This window comes from Hetaerina americana, unplaced genomic scaffold (assembly GCF_022747635.1).
Source record: "Hetaerina americana unplaced genomic scaffold, ioHetAmer1.1.p SCAF_7, whole genome shotgun sequence".
Classification (NCBI taxonomy): Eukaryota; Metazoa; Arthropoda; class Insecta; order Odonata; family Calopterygidae; genus Hetaerina; species Hetaerina americana.
The window spans coordinates 60,021,341-60,040,830 of record NW_027287316.1 but is presented as its reverse complement, the minus strand read 5'-3'; the positions used below and the strand labels follow the sequence as shown (position 1 = coordinate 60,040,830).

Genomic DNA, 19,490 nt, shown 5'->3' with positions numbered 1-19,490 from the left:
CCTCTCCCCGTCACTTTTAGCCGTTTGCGTAGATTATATCTAGCTGACTGCCTGTAGAATTTAAGTACCTGTTATTGACCTCAACGTCACTTTGACCTGAATGCGCCGGTTAGAATGTAGGAGAAACCGTCGTCAATGGAGTAAAAGCTACGTTGTGAGAACTCGGGAGCAATGCAGGCCTTGTCATCTATGCGCCGCAAAATCCTTTGCACCAACTTTGCCGTAGAATTTAAGTCGTTGTTGCAATGAGGCAATGACGGTATCGTATTACGTGATTGAAAGCTATGACGCGTAGTTGATAGCTATAACTGAGAATTTAACTTCCTCAGGAACATTTCATAATTTCTATCCTTGGTTTTAGAGTATAGTCATCGAGCTCATTCGAGCATTTTTAATCAAGCAATTTCATTTTGTATGAAGAAATTATCACTCGGGCTGTCTTTCCTTCACTTCCTACTGCTCTTAAATTTCCACAATTATGTTCTATGATGAAAGAATAAGTTTTGAACCAAACGTAGACATATACCTGTAATAGTAAATAATGCTTCTTCATGCAATGAGGTAACTATGTTTACTTCCACCAAAACTTTTTGCTGCATTTAGCTTCAGCGAATCAGCGTCATCCTCAGGTACCTGAAGATGCCACCAAGATGGTGAAGAGAAGATGCGTTGAAACTAGTCGTTCCTAACTTAATGAAATTTGGTGGCATAGTTGTCTCATTGCTTAAAAATGAAGTTCAATGTATTTGAGCCTGTAGCCAACGAATGCAATATGTCTCATCGTATAGGTAATTTCTGAACCATGTGAAGTACTCACAATACACCTAGAAAAACGTTTTCCCCACAGTAATCATTCCATATACACTCTGTTAAGAAATCTTTATAGCATCAATCATATTGCGCTGGTTTTATAATTCCTCTGTGGATAATTATTCTATTAAGAATTTTTCTCGGCCGTCATTATTACATTGTCACGAAGAATAATTAAAAATAAAAAGAGTCAATAGTGAATTCGTTTCAAACAAGTGTATGCATATTTCTTTTTAAGAAGGTAATAAATTAATTTTGAATGCATTTCTGAAGACATTATCTCTTTTTTTTGCTAATTGAGGAAGTGAGTTAATGAAAACAGAATTACGAGCAATCATTAAAATTATGAGTCAAAGTCTTAAAAAAATAATTCCTAATTCTGAGTGTCTATAAGCATTTATATTTTGAGTAATAACAGGCAAATCTCACTGTTAGTCATAAAAAATGGAAGAAATTCATAATTGCGTTTTGCCCTGAAATAAAGGGTAAATTAATTTTTTTTCCTTAAGCCAATTCTCTCATTTTTCAATTTTCGTCTAAAGGATTAAACTCCATCCACCGAATGTTATTATTTTGTGATGAAATACTATTATTCAGCAACTTTACGTGATTATTAGAGTGAAAAAAATAAGGAAATCACAAACTTGAAGATTATTGAACTACCTTTCACACCAAAATAATTTTTTCCCTTAAAAATGTCAGGTTATATAAATCCATAAGGAAAAAATATGCTTGCCTTTACATGCTTACTTGTAAGTGCACAAACTTCAATGACTAATATATTTTTAAACGACGCGAAAAATTATAACTACTGATATCGATATGACTGATAACGATCGATATGACAGCTAAAATGGTGGATATTTCATCTTGTCCAGTATACTTTCGGAAAATCCCCTTCACCTTACTTTCCGTAATATGCTTAGTATTATTTCTTTTGCAGGTTGATTATCCAGGAGATCGCTTATACGCCTAATGCTGTATTACCCCGGCGACTTCTCCGGGGAGTTTTGTGCGAAGTCTACCATGAAGTGACTCTCAGTGGAGTTCCTTCGGGACTGGAATATTTCAGGTATGCATATTGCCTTACACAGTCAATACACAATAATGGTTATCTCTCGTCTATCTGTCACTCGTATATTTGATTTCTGGATGACAAATACTATCCGGCTGGTTTTCACCAAGTCCACATAATCTAGAACTTCAATAAATTCAAATTTATGAAAATAAGAGATCAATTTTTCTCTCGCTGCTTTGGTTGCTGCTATAATCAGCAAGATCCCCATGTTGTAATTATGGCTCCTTTCAAAATAAGTATTACTTCTCAGAAAGAATCGTTTCTCTAGGAAATCTGTTTTTTAGGTTATTTAATTGATAGGTTTAACTTTTATTTCTTTCACTGCTGGCGGTGAAGGACAAATTATTGTTAAGAGCATATGTAATTCTTTGAATCTTCTCTGTAGAAACAAAAAGTAGTATTGGGAACAGTTTCCCGTAATTAAAACTATAACAATGTCAGTTCTCCGTTGATGTTTTATGTTTTCACGTTAAATGGCTAAATGGAGGACTAAATGTTTTCTAGAAAACTTGATGCAAATACTTGTGCAAATATTTACATAATAGAACCAAATTTAAATTCTCTAACTTCATGATTCTTTTTGCTTTAAATTCACACCCTTACTGACATTTTCTGCCGAGTAGTCTTCTTCTCCACGCACAAATTACTCAGAGTATAATGTTTTATTTTAGCTATTTATCACGGAGGAGAATGTGATCGATGTCGTTTCTCGTTCCCACATAAGTCTCTTCCTTTCCACATCCCTGCGTTTATTGTCCAATAATTCGGAGATTCTGATTAGTTAACTAAGTTATCCAAGGCTTCATAATGACGCTTGAACCTTAATGAGTTGTGAAATAAAATGCGAGTAATGAATAACTGATTGAAGCACTTTTCCACTTGATAAAAATATTTTTACTTACGACCGGGTTTCGATGTATTACATCATCATCAGATGTAATACATCGAAACCTGGTCGTAAATAAAAATATTTTTATCAAGTGGAAAAGTGCTTCAATCAGTTATACATTATGTTCGACTTCCACCACATCACGCCTGAAGCTACTCAAAAATGCGAGTAAATCAAAATAAAAAATATTTAAAAAACAAATTAACGTGAGAAACTAAAAGTATATTTTTTAGAAGGTCAATACTGAATTCGAATAAAATGCTGTTACTATTGAAACATTTAGCCTGGGAAGCGAAATTATCAGTGATCGAAGTTTGAAATATATATATTGAGTAGAATATCAAGAGGAAATAAATCATCCGTTTGATGACTCTAAAGATAAATTACATTATTCTTGAAGTCTTCCAAGTGTCGTTGGTGCAAGCCAAACTATGGATTCATCAAATGTTAAGGTGGTGTCTAAGTCTATCTCCTTCCTCGGTTATTTTATATTGATATAAGATTTCACATCTATTAGTAGTAGTTTTGAGGGGAGGCGACCGACAGCTAAGGTCATTTGCGCCATAGGGGAAGGACAGGAAAGGATGAAGGGTGGAGAGAAACCCGGCGTCGGCATTAGCCTACTCTTTACGAAAGGCGCCAAGGGGTCCGCGGCTTAACGTCCCATCCGACGGACGGCGTACTCACTCAAAGTGCCCTCCACAAAGCACCTCAAGTAGGGATCGAGACACCTCTGAAAAATATTCAACACCGCCGGGATTTGAACCCGCGCCCTCAGGGTGGGAAGCCAGTACGTTAGCCCCCGCACCATCTCGATCCCCACATCTATTAGTTCTCCAATTCTCGTGGACGGACCCCCGTTACTCCGGTCGGGGCTCCACTGTGTTGCCTTTCCAGCCGCCTAGGCTTCTAAGGCAGGGCGTCGTCTTCTGCGTTGTCACGGCGTTCTGGCGATCCCTGCTACTGAAGCCTGGGCCTCTTCTTCGCTGGGAGGGCATCTTGGCGATCCATGCTCGCAATGGGGCGCTTATAGCGGTCCCACGTTGAAACCTGGATCTCTCCGAGGCGTCGGATGGTGGCGACGTCTGAATCCGCAGCCCTCTCGAAGAATCTTCGAGACAGCTCCGGAAGAAGGACGTTCAGAGGTTCCATGTTCCCGTCCTGGTGCATCTCTTCCACGCGGGCGTAGCGCCCGCATCCCAAGATGCACCGTAGCGCAGAGTTCTGCACCACTTGGATGAGAGCGAGGGTAGACTTCGGCACTCCTGACCATACCGGCGCTGCGTACGTGATGACAGGCAACACGCACGCTCGGTACAGTCGACGCTTCGTTTCCGAGCTCAGGACCCCCGGACGAATAATCGGCCGAAGCCGGTTAAGCGCCGCGAAGGCCTTCCCTCGGACACGTCGCGCTTGGGCGTTCCAAAGGAGTTTCCGGTCCATCAGCACTCCGAGGTAGAGAACCTCGGATTCCCACGGAAGGGTGACTCCATTCACCGACAGCTCCTCTTCTGTCGGCGCTCCTCTGCCGGTATGGAAGACGATTGCCTTCGTTTTCCCGGCATTGACTGCAAACCGCCAGCGACGATACCACGAAAGTAGCTCGTCGACGACGATCTGCAGCCTCTCCACGGCGAAAGATATTCGCCGGGAGCTGCACAGGAGCGCCGCGTCGTCCGCGTATAGTGACAGGACCTCGTGCCTCCCATGACTCCTGGGAATGTCATGGGAGAAGATGTTGAATAATACTGGCCCGAGAACCGAACCCTGGGGGACACCAGCGGAGATCCGGTGCACCCCAGAGAACGAGTCAGACCAGGAAACGACGAAGGTCCTGTCTCTTAGGTAGGAGCGGATCACCTCGATGATCCACGTCGGGAAGTGGAGTCTCCGCATCTTCAACAGCAGTGCCTGGTGCCAGACGCGGTCAAACGCCTTGCTGACGTCGAAAAATGCGCCTGCCACCGACATCTTCCTGTTGAAGGCGTCCGTGATGAAGTCCGTGGTTCTCACCAGCTGATGGACCGTGGAATGCCGCTCGCGGAAGCCGAACTGCTCATCCGGGAGGATGTCAGCCTCTCGGACGAAACCTACTATCGGCTCCAGCAGAAGTCTCTCGTACATCTTCCCGAATCCGTCGAGTAGAGAAATGGGCCGGAAGTCTCCGGGTCCCACCTCCGTCCTCGACGTCTTCGGGAGACATATGATCCTCGCTCTCTTCCAAGTGGTCGGGAAATAGGAAATCCTGACGCAGCCGTTGTAGATGCTGGTCAGGTACGCCACCGCTGCATTCGGAAGTTCCCGGATGACGATATTGGGTATATCGTCATTTCCCGGGGCTTTCCTCTTGCGTAAGCAGCGTATCGTGCCCAGAACGTCCTCCTTCCGGAACTGGGGAGCAGCCTTAGCATCTTCAGGGGCAGCATTCACCGCTTCCTCCGACACCGCGATCTCCTCCTCGATGGCCGCCGAATCCGCGTTCCCGGGGTTAGGACTGAAGGTGCCCTCGAGATAGGTCGCAAGCATTTCTGCCTTCGCCCCGGGAGATGTCGCCACCTCATCACCGCAGAATACGATGGGGTCCAGTCGCTGGCTTCCTCGCAGCTTCCTGCAGATCTTCCAGATCTCTTCCATGTCCTCCGTGCCATCCTCCCGCAAGAGATCTTCCCGTAGGTGCGCCTCCCAGTTGTCCGAGCGGACTTCCTGGAGGGCGCAGCGGACTTCCCGGTCAAGCGCATGTAGCTGCTGCCGAAGGTCGTCGGTCCTGTACCGCTGCCAGCGCCTGCGGATGTTATTCCGGCGCGTGATGAGTCCGCGAACCGGGGGAGGAAGCGGCACACGCAAGTAGTACGAGCGCCTCTCCCTTCTAGGAATCGCAGCCTCAATGGCAGCGGTGATGGTAGCAGTGAGATGACCGACCATTTGGTCTGCCATCTCCTCCGATGTTGGTGGAGTCAGTTCCCTCGGCAGCTTACCAGCGATGAGCCCTCGGAAGGTCTTCCAGTCCGCGGCACGAAGGTCAAGTTGAGATCTGGCTGAAATCACTGGAACTCTGGTCCCCAGCAGCAGGATGGTCGGGTTATGATCCGACGACAGTTCAACACACGAGTGCATACTGAGAGACGTCCGGACACCACGTGAGATTGCAATGTCAAGGACGTCTCCAAGCTGGTGCGTCGCCGTCGCCGGGCCAATCACCGTTAGTCCCTCGTCGTCTGCAAGCTCGCGGAGGGCTTGTCCTCTCGTGTTGAGAGACCTTGAATTCCAGGTGGGGTGCTTGGCGTTGAGGTCTCCCAGAATGATGGCCGGGCTGCCGTTTCCTAGTAGGTCCAGGATGAGATCCGGGTCCCAGGGCTTCCCTGGCGGGAAGTATAGGGAAGATATCCGGAGCCATCCTCCCCGCGTCCGGACGTCCACCGAGACAGCCTCCGCGTTCCGATGAGTGATCATTCGGCACGCTCGGTGTTCAATGTTATTCCGGACGAGGATGGCCGCACCTCCTGATGTTCGACCACCCTGGCGCTGAAGTTCCCGATCAGACCTGAAGATGGTCCAGCCGGGGAGTCTCCATGCGTCGGACGGACGGAGATGCGTCTCATTGATGGCTGCAACGGCAGCATTCTTGTCCTGGAGGAACGCCCGAAGTTCTTCACGACGGCGAAGAATGCCGTTGGCGTTCCACTGGACGAGCACTAGAGGGTCTCTACCCATGACTGGGTGAAGAAACCGATCTTGCGCTCGCCAGTTCCTCCAGGAGTGAGAGGAGCAGGAGCCCTTGCTTGCTGCTGATGTACCGCCTCAGAGTCTTGGAGATCGTCGCAACTGTCACCCAAAGCTCCTGGTCCTCCTGCAGAGCAATGGAGGCGACGGGAGCGACAGCCGCGGAAGCAATCTCTGGGTCACGGGGAGCGTTGGTCCTGACAAGGGCCGTCCTTGCCTGGTCCGGGGGTGCGTCGGTCGGCGGTGTTTTGGCTGGCTTTTCCGCTGCAGCTTCCTCCTTCTTCTCCGCAGGAGCTAGAAGGGAGTTCTTCTTCTTCTTTTTGGAAGACTTAGAGGGCACAGGCTTGGCGGCGCCTGCTGGCGTCGACGTTCCCCGGTCCTCTGCCGTACTCTCCTTCTCCATTGTCCCCGGAAGGACTTCCCCTTTGACTTTCGGGGCCGAGGTTGACAAGTCCTCGGTCCTCTCTGTGCTCGGGGGAGGGGAAGAGATCTGGTACCGGGCGTTTGTCGCCGTGTCTATCTCCATTTGGTCCTGAGAAGGGCCTTTTAAGATCGTGGCGAAGGATTTTCCCCCCTCCACTTTCTTCGCTGCAGCCCTTGCCGGCACAGGTTTCTTCGCCGGCTTCCCAGCAGCCGGAGCAACCTTTCTTTTCGCGTCGCCGTTTTCCTTGTGGCGGCGGAAGGCCTCCATCACCACAGGACAGCGTCGAGCAACAGCAGCGTGGTCACCTCCGCAGTTTGCGCAGATGGCTGCGTCAGTCCTCCCCCTGGAGCACTCCTCCACTCGATGGGCTCCAGCACACCGAAGGCACCTGGTGGCGCAGCGACATGCAAGGGAAATGTGCCCGAAGCGCATGCAGTTATTGCACTGCAACGGGCCACCTTCCCCACGGCACTGTTCCACCGTGACGAAGCAGTAGTGCAGCTTTCGGATGTCCCTTGGCTGCACTGCTCTCGGCGTCCTCACGACATTCGCCACGAGGCGATCAATGGGGACCGGTTTCCCAGCCTCCATGACCGTCAGGCGACGAAGGCTTCTGACGACGTAGCCAAGTGACTGAAGGGCCGCAGTCACCTTGTCATCGCTGACCCACCGAGATACGCCCTTGATGAAAAGCTTCACCCCGGGAATTCTCTCGATGGGCTGAGTGTGGTATTGGATCCTCAAGGAATCCAGTACCGCAGTCGCCTTTCGGTGACCCTCAATGGTCTCGGTGACGAGTCGGATGGAAGATCGCCTGACCTCCAATCCAAACTCGTCCCCGAGTTCCTTTTCCAGTCGCTCGATGAGCCCCTGGACGTCCGTGACGCCATACAGCACAATGGGAGGCGTCTTCCTTTTTGTCACCGTTGGTGCTCCTTCGGTGGCAGCAGGCCTCGGGATGGCGTCGTCCGTAGGGGTTGACGTCTTCTTCTTCTTTGAGCCGACGACGGTAAAACCGTCGCCCGACTCGTCGTCCGAGTCCAGGGCTCGGGCAGCTCCCTCCTCATCACCTGGGAGCGCCGAAGACGAAGTTGGTTGCGAGGAAACCGGCAGCACCGTTTTTCTCGCTTCCTTCTTCCTCTTGGCGGTCTTGCGACCTTGCTGGTCGTCAACTCCAGTTTGGTCCTGAAAAGGGCCGCTGGAGCTATCCTGTGTCACCGTTGGTGCTGGATCTGTTTTTGTGGCAGGTACGTTGCCAGCGGTCTCCTTTGGTTTCGCCGTCCACGGGATCGGGGAAGCCGACGCTGGCGCCGACTCCCCTCTCCCGAACACACGACGAAGGTCCTCAGGAGACACAATTCCAGACGATGACGTCCTGTCGCCAGTTGATGCTGTACGGCGATGCCCCTTCTTCCTCTCCTGAGGCAACGCGAGCGCTGAGTCGGCCTTAACTGCACGAGGCATAGCGGGCTCTCTCTTGGGATGCAATTCTATTAGTTCCATCAGGTAGTGGGTGTTATTTTATTATTGTAAAGTATTTATACTGACGTTGGACATCTTTGCAATGCTGCTCAGGCTTAGTGCACTCTTTATTCTATGACAACTATCGTTCTAAATATTTCCTGATTTATTTGAGAAAAAACCGCGAGGTAAGGGAAGCATCTGAGAAAAATGTAGTTCCCCAAGAAGCCGAGTGTCTCCAAATTCCACCCACCGCCACCTCGGGAGTCCTCTATGGAAGAAACGGGCAAGCTATGATTTCGCTTTGGCAAATCTACCGCGGAATTTGAAAATCTTGATCTCTTTCAACGATTGAGTTTTGTCTAATGATTTATTTTATTTTTCAAGAAGAAAATCACTAGTTCAAGTCATCCACTGATAAATTTTATTCCAAAATCAATGATAACACTCGTACTTTAGAAGAGGTGTAACTTTTTTATACTTTGACTCGAATGGCAATGAATCTCAACAGTTAAATTGTTCACAATTAACAATTTATCTGGCAAAAATTAATGTACCGGAAATATTAATGGATCCATTACAGCAATTAAACAGTTTCAATAGTCATTCGTCCCCTTAATTGAACTCATTGCTTTAAAGTATTTTTAAAGGTAATGTTTGAATTTCATTTGGCTCAAGATGCCGTGCAGGCAATCGATTATCAAACTATATCGACAAAATTAGATAAAAATTGAGTTTGCGAAATATTTGCTGAAAACCTAAATATTTACATACAAGTATATGATAAGCCTGACTTTAATTAGTAACCGAAGATTTAGAAATATTTGTGTGCCAGAATTAAGTTTTTTTAAATTATTTTTTTTAGAGAAATCTGTATGCATATAGCTCAGGATTATTTAATATTTGGAGCATACTAAAATTTGCCATTTTTAATCCTAGTTATTAGTTCCTCAGTGGAATCCATTTTCCAAGGGATGCAAGGCCTGTGTATCTCTTACGGCGTCCCCATAATTGGACTCCTCGCCCTCATTACTCTCCAGGCTTTTTCACTGGAAATAATACATTTTTTTATCTTAATAGCGACGATTGTAGGGTACCCATTCAAATAAATTAAATTCAATTCTTTTGAACCGTAAAAGTTTTGTAAAAGTAGGTTCACTGCAAAGTAAATCATAGGCGCGTAGTGTCTGACTGGTATTCTCCTCTAGGCATTAGAAGAAATAATTTGCAGTTTTACCATCAAAGTTTGGTGTCATTCAAAATTTTATCTCTGAAGTCAAAACAAAAGAATATTTCGTTGCTTCACAACAAATTAGGATATGTCAACAATGAAGTGCGGTATTTATCCTTTGCAAGATCGTGTTGGTTTTTTTTACAATATCTCCGTTAATCTTCTAATCGTTAAAATGCGTCTTCTGTTTGTATTGCTGCCATTATAAATAGTTTATCAATAAGAATTAAGTTTATAACGGGTTCCAATATACTTTATCCCCCTTAAAAATCTTATACAAATATTAATATCGCTCAAAACTTTCTTCCCATCTCTTTCAGCTCATTATAAATAACTTATCGACCAAAACCTGTTTTCCTCACCTCCCAACTTCTTTTTAAGTCTTAAATGCCTCGATACTCTCCAAAACTAATACTTCTCAGTCCTATATTACGGCTCCTATAGATTATTCAATCTACGGCCATCGTTTTCCTAAAAAGCTCACTTTTCGAAATTTGTTTGATCTCTCTTGTATAATATTTTTCTTACCTGTTCAATTATTTTTACCCCTCCACCAAAGCCTTGATCATTAATTTACTTCATTTTGGGCACTAATTTTGCTCCAGCGCAAAAAAGAACGATTGTACCACTTTCGTCTCAAAGGCTCCATCTACAAGAACCCTTCCATCGACTCTTAAATTATTCTCTCCCTATTCGAATTTATTTTTCCACTTCCAAAATGTAGACAAAAGCGCTGCACCTAACGACTACGTATGTTCAGCTTCATACCAATTCATATTTTAGCAACAAAAAATGAAAAGAACTGAAATAATTTGCCAGAATATTCTTGAAAAACCTGTATCTGAGGGACTGTCGTTTTACCTGCACCAATCTACGCCACTAACTAATGCTAAGGCTACGCAAGGAAAAACAAATAAAACAGAATGTAAAATTACCATTTAATTGTTTATTATATTTTAGGAACTTCTAAATAGTGTGAAAAACATTATCTCATAATGGTTTGTTCGTCCCGTTCATTAAGACAACAAAGGCTCTATGTACGCGTTGACGAAGATTGAAGAAGATTATCAAGTATTTGTCATTTGATGATAGCTGTCACTGGAGAAAGATTCTCAAAACTTCAATGTGTAGCTGAGGATGGAGAAAATGGCAAAATACAAAAATGTAATGCATGTATTCGATGCCTTCTATTCGTTGAAGCTCATAAAATCAGATAATTGAAACCAATCGAAATCACATCGATCATTATCGAAATATTGCAGTTATTTTAGCTTTGAATAATCAGGAGTTAATTTTGCCACTTTAATTTTGTGATAAAAAATGTAAATAAAACGGTTAAAAACTCTCTTTCTTGTTCGTTTAAACATTAGTTCTATCGTGGCTGTCGGCTCATTATTTTAGAATATTGTGGAAATTGTTGATGTTGGAGACCTGTCTGGCATTCATCGCCGACATTTATAAAAAAGAAAGGCAATATTCGTAAAAATAACAGCAAAACAAAGAGTTGAATTATGACTAATCCTAAGATTAAAGTTGTGTAACATTTTTTTTGACAAATTTGGAAGGTCACACTTATTTTTCTTGCACCATCAAAGAATCGATGAGCATAAATAATGTAATTTTCTGTCGGGAGCATATATGTATATTACCCACCAAATCCTCGATCACCTGGAGAACGATGTTCACGAATATCCCGGGCACCACTCTGATCAGCTGAAGTTGGGAAGCTTAACTATGTTGGAGAGAAACCATACATATTTGTATGGGACCCTCAATCCTTTGCTTCTGACTCTATATGACGTTACGTGGAATTGAATAATCGCGGGATGCTAAACTTAGCACCGAATATAAGGTGGAAATAAGTCATTTCATTCCTTTCACATAATCGTTACATTTAATCCTCATAGTTTCCTCGTTCCCACATTCTTATTTAATTTAAATCTAATTAATGTATTCATTATGAATAAACTTTAAGAGGTGTAAGAACCGATTTTTTACAGTGTACCAAGAATTTTAAGAGCTTTACGAGTCGAATCACTTAGTTGTCGCGAGGTTTTCAAATTAAATGCATTATTTACTGAGATAACGAACTAATGGCGTAGTTTCAGGTATGGTACGGTGGAATACGAACATAATGAACAAATGGTTACACATTTCTACCAAATGTTGATTTAACCCAAGACCGGTTTTGATGTACTACATCATCTTCAGGTCTGAAGTTGTTGTAGTTTATCGAAACCGGTCGTTGTTTAAGCAATATATAGCGGAAAAGTGTTATTATTTGTTCGTTATTACAAGATAAAGAAGCAGACAAATCCAATGGAACTTCAGATTTCCTGATTTTGGTCACAGTTCGTACTCATTTTGATAAGCGAACTTCAAGCGGTTACCCGCGAGTTCCATTACACAAATACCACCTGTAATCAATACAATTTAATTAATACCAGTGAATACTTTTTCTTCACCTATTGTACACAATATCTTTGTGATCTTTTATTTAATCATCCACTTGTACGGCTAGGATTTTTTCGTCAATATATTGCAATGACCGACATTTATTGTTATGGAATAATTAAGTAATTAAGTATTTACTGTTTATACTTATTATTCTATGACCCACATTTTCCGAAATCAAATTACATAAAGAAATATTAGATGGCATGAAGTATTTTGTCACTACGGTGCCCTTTTTATAAACAAAAGGTTTTCTTTTCAAAATATTTGCTATTACTAAAATATTTTCATACAAAGCACGAATCTAATAGAATTCATTGTGACGGCGTGATAATTACTGGCAATAATTGCAAGCTCGAACAAAATTTATTTTGTAATTACTCTAGGTGTTACTATTTCAATAGCTCTTCAGTGCTCTATTGTCACCTGGTGGAAAATAACATGGACGATCATTAAATTAATGCGGGCCATATTTCCATGTCTAGGATGAAAATACAGAATCAATATTTTTTACATTATAATTCAAAGATGCCCATACGTGAGCTGTCACTTAACCAAAGCCTTAAAACTTGGAAATATTGAAACATATTTTGTTATTCGTTCAATGGATAGTATGAGTATTCAAAAAACTTACCCAGTTCATTCCTAAATCTTTTCATCTTATCTAATCTATAAATAGAAACTCACCAATTGCAGCGAATGATGTATCTGAAATCACAAAGTATCTGTCATGTGGGGTTCATGCTTCGTGACTAGAAAAATACTTTTGGCCAAATAATTGGCCAAGTTCTATAATTTTTTTATTTAAAACTGCCAATTAAAACACATCAATGCCCATTGAAAGCAGAAACTATGTCTCAGAACATCTTCACTTTCATGTTCACACCCATACAATTCAAAGTTAGTACGGCACCCAACATTATAAACTTTGATTGGTATATACACTGGACAGATGCCTTTGGCGTATTTTTGTAGCTGTGGTGCTCTAATTTCATTTTCGTGGATATGCGTGTGTGCCTCAAATTTTAGCGAACATTTTATTTATCTTCGTTTCCAGAAAGGTTTTTTTTCGGGGCGCTTTTCCAACATTACGCTAAAATTTATTATTATTATTATTATACAGATAATCACTGGGCTAAATACCCTTTCAAACTTTCTTTTTTTTCACTTATATTCTTGCTTTCTGATTTTTGTTATTGTCATATTCATGAGAAGTGATGTCATCATGTAGGGTTTGAAAGGAAGCGATGGGTTGATGGTATCATTATTCAGATGTTATTTTATGCCGTGGTTTTTACTTGTAAAGAGTGTTTATATAGCAATTTTTATTTTATTTTCATGAAAAGATAGACATTATTGACTTTAGCTTTCTTATTCCCTATGGCATTTAAAACGAGAAAAATAATTTTCTTATGACTCCAGACTCTATCTTAATATCTCTTGTTTCTGGCAACATATGTTCTTTGTTTAAAGGCGTGTATAGTATTTACATGTCTTACTCTAAGTAAGCAATAAATGTGGATATCTTTGACATCTAAGCATGATTACTTAGCCATCCTAATCACAGAATCCTAGCTTATTCACAATTGAGGTATTTTTGATCGTGTTTCAGATCACTGTACAGTCAAGCACAGGAAAACTAAGCACAATTCTTAACATGGCAAGTTATGAAACGTGGGACAATTCCCACAAATGTCTATTAGTTCACAGGTACATAGTATATAATTCCCTGAAGTTTAGCGGCCCCCAAACTTCCAAGGAGTCGAGTATTATGTGAGTTGGGATGGAGCTGACAGCCACTTTACACGAAGAGTATTAAAAATTGTATTTTTCCGTTCTCACACGCACTCAGCAGCTTTTCATCACAATTCCCGTTTCAAGCGTCCTGTCGGACAATCGGAGCTCGCCAATCATAAAATGCCAGATCTGGACGTGGCCTCCTACCAATCAGCGGCCAGAATCCAACAAGGTATGGAACTAATTGATTAGCATCTATTAAACTTCTCGATGATTGGTTGGGGGTCACGCCCTTCTACTCCAAATGGCTAGGTACAGTGGACAAACCGTAGGACATTCAGTGATAACATGTCCATTCGTCGCTTGGGAATTGACATCCTTCAGCATTCAGGTATAAGAATCTCTCCTGGCTTTTCAGCCTTGCTCAGTCATCAAGGTTCCACGGAGAAGAAAATACAATAATATTCACAAAGGTAAATGTTCTAGGAGCTTTCCGACGATTTCATACCGAGTTAGAAATGCACTATGAAAGCTGATTTACACATTGCGAGCCGTGCCTTGACTGTTTCGAGACCGTGGCCGAAATAGGATCTATTATTTCCGTTTGATTGAATTCGGAGAGTTGTTTGAGCATTGGGACATGTGGGACCTTGTGGTGAACATTCAACTGGCGTGTCATCAGCAAATTTTCTTTTGAGTAGTTTCAATTCCAACACAATGGAAAACAACTCAGTACGTCTGAAACAATCTCTCACGTGCGAATGGCCTCGCGTTGTCGTCATATTATCTCCTATGCACTGTGAATGCCCTTCAAAAGGTCTCGGACTCCCCTGACCGTCGGAAAATGCGTCCTCAGAAGGGGCGGAAGTAGAATCAGTCTGCTATAGTTTCAGGCCATACGAGAGTAACAGCGAAACTTTACGGCTCGATTAGTTACGACATAATCTGGACAGTTTTTCAGGCATGAATTTCATCGAGACGACACAGCCGGGACACGTGGACAGTTAACTTACAGTACAGAAACAGTCTAGGCATAATATCGGCACGGTGTCGGCACAGTCTGGACCAAGTCTGGAAACAACCTCTCATCTATGAGTCGGCGGTCAGTCCTGATAAGCACAGTTTGGCTGTTCGAGTAAGATCCCCGAGGAATAAAGGAATTTTGCTTTTTTCTTGTTCAGAAAGAGAGTATTTTTTTGTTCCACACATACTCAATCGGTGTCTCCCCATTGTAGTTCATTCACCCCTGCGCACTCGGCAAAGCCCTCGGCCGTCCTTGGCGTCTCCGTGCGAGCGCACTTCCATTCAAAGCCCTCCTCGCGAGCCAGTCGGCTTTCGAAGACCTCAGTCCCGCGTGAACCAACACACGCTAACGGCTATGCACATCCGGAGCACGAAGGGAAGTGTCGCCGCAGCGTGGTGTCAGCCCTTCTTAGGGTCTGGGGGCCTCTCGCGTCCGAGGATCGTGGAGGCTGGTGCTAACCAGTCCGCTGTCTCACGGGTCGTCAGCCTCCCAGCGTTCACGACGTGGCGCTCCGGTTGTTGGTCTCCCTGAAGCGTCGCTTGAGGGCCTTGGCTGCACACGCGCCCAGGAGCAGGAGGGCGATGGCGTTGCCGGTGGCCATGACCCAGAAGACCCAGAGCCAGTGTTGCGAGGGGAGGAAGGGGAGTGGATCCTCCGGGGTGGGTGGCGTGGGGGTGGGGTTGCAGTAGGGTGGCATGGGGTGCCTGCGGAAGGCGTCCGCTATGTAGTTCCAGAACACCATCCTTTCAATAAGGGAACGAAGGGAAAATGACGGGAAGGAGCAATGAAATTTTAATTAATGGCACATAAAGTCAATATACAGGTTATTTATGGAGACTACCTCATTAACGTACATTCAATCATCACCCTCGAGCCAACCTACAATTACAACATCATCGCGTCCTGTTATGTTCATAACAATTAGACCACAGTAATCAGCCTGAAGGTCAGGGAAATGGTAATTGAGGATAGAGCTCTACTCGTATTATCCCACACGGTACGTGAATTTCATTCAATCTGCGAAAGTGAGGATATTCCTGTACCAGCGCCTTAAACGGTTATCTGGAAAGTACTAATATCCAGTAAAATCCCTCGGCATGATTTTTGGAGGCTTTGCAAAATTCTAATTCATAAAAAACTGAAAGTCAACTCAATGCTCACATAAGCTGACTTTTAGCAGTTCTTGAATTAATGGGGTTCGTATCTCATCATCATCGCTATTGTTAAATACGTTTTAATGAAATACGATATAATCTGAAGTAAGATATGAAACTGGTCAACTTCCCCCTATCCTGTAGTAATCCATACTTTAACACATCAAAGCTAGTTACTAAGGTAAGAATTATTGAATGTTTACATAGGTGGATTCCACATTGAATTGACGTATTTAATTCGATGCATCACATAATTTGCAAAGTACCCGGTTAAACTTTATCATACTTTGAGAGAAATAAATGTGACTTAACAGTCCAAAATAGTGTGATAAGTCAACACCCCAACAGAGATTTATCTCAGATTTATCAGAGATTCAGTTCAGAATTCTTCATTTAAATTAGCAACGTGACACCACAAGGGTAAAAAACAAACTTTACACTTCCACGATAAATATTTGACATTTCATGACCATGGTTTCGATGCTGCGCATCATCATCAGGTCAGAAAGTTAAACCTGAAACTTAAACTACTTACTAACTTACTTCAAAAAAGTTAAACCTGAAACTGTTATGTGACACCACAAGTTGATCTCAGGCCCCTAGTCAAAACCCTGAGTATCACGAACGAATATTAGTACTCTGCTCACCGCTCTGTGAGGTAGTTTTCGGACATCCGCGGCCTGTAGCCAAGCGCCAAGTACTGCCGATGCGTGTTGGTAAACGGGAGCCAATCCACGGGACAGTTGACTGCCTCCACTCCTTCTGGCGTTGGATGCCTGATGGAAAGTGACGACAATCGGAAATGAAGAAGAGGCCATAACTTGATGGAAACTTCCCCTCCTTGCCTCTTTTGCCTCTATGCCATCAAATTTAAAAGGCTCAATTAAAAAATTCATCACCGGCACTCACGAAAAATATAATCAATCAAGTGCTTCGCCTAGGAAAGTGAAAGGAAAATGACAAAGGCGTTTGCTCCGAGTAAATGTAAACGTAACCTTGAGGGACGGGTCTTTATGCTCCCACCAGGGTAATTTTTTCGAATTTTCCGACCAACTGTCAAGCGAGAAAAATTCATTACAGGCGATAGATGGGTTGAATGCATTTAAAAATGTAATATTTAGAGATATCTCAATACTCGATTGTAACAGTAGTAAAGAGATTTATGACATTTTCTGTGCTCTTATTAAATCTCATTTCATTCAAGAATTTTGACTCCCTTTTTTTATTCTACTGTACGATACCTTTACAATGCTGTCTCCTCGAATTACATAGCCGATTACCAGCAGTTATCTTGTCATATACAGGGTCCGCTATAAAAGTAATGTGCATTCTCTGGAAAAAATAATTTTTTGATCGAACTTAAAAAAATGCTTAAAAGTCTTCAAAATAGTTTTCCTTGCATCAATAAACTTGCGGAGATGTGTCTGCCACGCCTGGATGTTACCCTGAAACTCTTTGACGGGAATATCTCTCAGGAACGTTGTAATATGCTTTTGGATGTTTTCCACGGTCTCCCAATTCAGCTATCTCTTCAGCTGGGGGGACAAAAAAAGACGCGCGGAGTCCCGGAGCACCCAAGGAAGTTGGTGACGATGAAGGGCGTGTGGCTGGGGGCATTGTCATGGTCAAGCGAACGCTCCATCGCGCCGTGGTACAAAGTCGAGAAAGACACTTCACGCAGACCCGCTCAGACTGCTCGGAGAAAACTAGCGATCGGCTGTGTTGAAAGGACAGAGACCCGCCATATTCTCTGACCAATTTGACCGCTCTGACATGGATAGTCGCAGCACAATAAAATCATGCGCATTACTTTTATAATGGACCATGTATAAGAGCGTTGGCAAAAAATGGAAGCGTTGATCGGGGCAATCAATCGGTAGATAGCAGTAAAAAATTAAAATATGACACCATTCCTACTGGAAAAATAGTTATCTAATGACCATAGCAAAGAAAAAGGGAGTTTTGTTATGGTGAGGGTCCCAAGGTTACATATCAGGAACTGTAATCATGCGCGTACCTCAAAAAGAGATTTCGAGTTGTGAAATGCCCCTTCGCCATATTCTGCAAGTTACTATTTTACATACACATTCATTTGCACTTGAAGTAAGGGCACATGCTTCTTAATGCCTATCAAAATTATGTGTATTTTTATATTACTAGTAGTTATTTCTCTTTAAATGATTTCTCGTCCTTATTCGTACCCGTGTTTGGCGAAGTTGATCCAGAGAGACATGAGCATCTCGCTGACTTCTTTATCGTTTGTGGCCCGCAGATGGTTCGAATATCCGAGGAAAGGTTCGCCAAACAGGAACTGGAGCTCGCTTTCATGGTATGCTCCTGAAATTGAAACCAACCGTTGAGTGCAAATTTCACCGCCAAATACATTGTGAGTTACTTAGCATTCAGATATAATCCACAGATTCAGTTAATATAAACTTATCAAAAATATGTCACCACAGAGGATTATGTCGTTATTCGAATGAAAAAGAACGTATGTAAATATATTTCAATGATAGTCAACATGAAAATCTACAGAAAGACATCCCCCCGCATAAGCAATATATTACGAGGGGCCTCCAAGTTCTTAGACCACACAATTATTTTTTCGTGACTGGGAGTAGTTAGAAAAATGTGATTAAGTGCAAAGTACACAGTCACTCTAAAATGAATACAGGACATAATTAGATGAACTGTGCAGTGAACAGCATTAGTATAGCTACCGCCAGCGCGATAAGTGTTTTCAATACTAAAAATTGCACCGTATAGTGTACAAGAATAAAGTGTATTCATCCATTTCCTATCCTTGCGTGGTTTAGCACCAACCAAAATTTATGGTCAAATAAGTGGATGGAAAAAGTACGTGTTTGTGTGTGTGTGTGACAGTACAAAGAAGGCAAAGTCTTGTGACAACAATAAGAAGGGTTGTCCACAGAAGGGTTCTCGGCGGGCATGAAACCGCGGGGCCGATGTTGTAAAAAATGTGTACGTCTACTCAGAGATTACGTTGATAAGTAGCAGAAGGTTCAACATTCCGTTTTAAGTAGTCTGTTAGATAATATTAAGAGATCTTAGTACTTGAACGAACCTTGAATTCTCAAATATATTACACAGCGGAATAAAATTATCATCAGAAATGCAAGAGGAATAGCAATTAAAATAAAACAATGGGTGAAACCCACGAGTTATAAAGCAGATTCGGTCATTAATGAAATGATTTAGGCTGAGAAAAATCCATAAAAACCGTGACAGCCGAGACTGATAAAGCGTCCGAGAGTACGGTCATATTTTCTCTCATAAGCAGTTATGCTCTCACATGCTTTAACAACTTAAGCGTTTATAAAAATGAGAAATGTAGATGTTTGGAATTGTGATTATAGAGGGACAGAACATATTATTAAAATCTAATATTGGAACGAGAAACATTCTCTGCCAGGAAATATGAGATAGTGGGTGTAATGGATTAAAAGCTTTCCTTTAAGGTTTGGAGTGAGATGATAAAATTTAGCCG

At 42.9% G+C, this 19,490-nt stretch overlaps 1 protein-coding gene and 1 long non-coding RNA gene across 2 annotated transcripts in view; one reads left to right on the top strand and one right to left on the bottom strand.

Annotated features, from left to right (window-relative positions):
- Window positions 1-1,804, top strand: part of LOC139696530 (uncharacterized) — a 91,036-nt gene extending 89,232 nt beyond the window's left edge. Inside the window, exon 3 of the long non-coding RNA XR_011702627.1 lies at window positions 1,754-1,804. This is a non-coding gene — a long non-coding RNA (uncharacterized lncRNA). The remainder of the gene's footprint in view (window positions 1-1,753) is intronic.
- An 11,058-nt stretch (window positions 1,805-12,862) lies between these two features.
- Window positions 12,863-19,490, bottom strand: part of LOC139696757 (liver carboxylesterase 1F-like) — an 87,225-nt gene continuing 80,597 nt past the window's right edge. The window contains exons 9-11 of the mRNA XM_071595597.1: window positions 18,184-18,319; window positions 16,630-16,758; window positions 12,863-15,571 (exon numbers count right to left, since the gene is read on the bottom strand). Coding sequence (XP_071451698.1) covers window positions 15,325-15,571; window positions 16,630-16,758; window positions 18,184-18,319 — 512 coding nt within the window. The 3' untranslated portion in view covers window positions 12,863-15,324. The remainder of the gene's footprint in view (window positions 15,572-16,629; window positions 16,759-18,183; window positions 18,320-19,490) is intronic.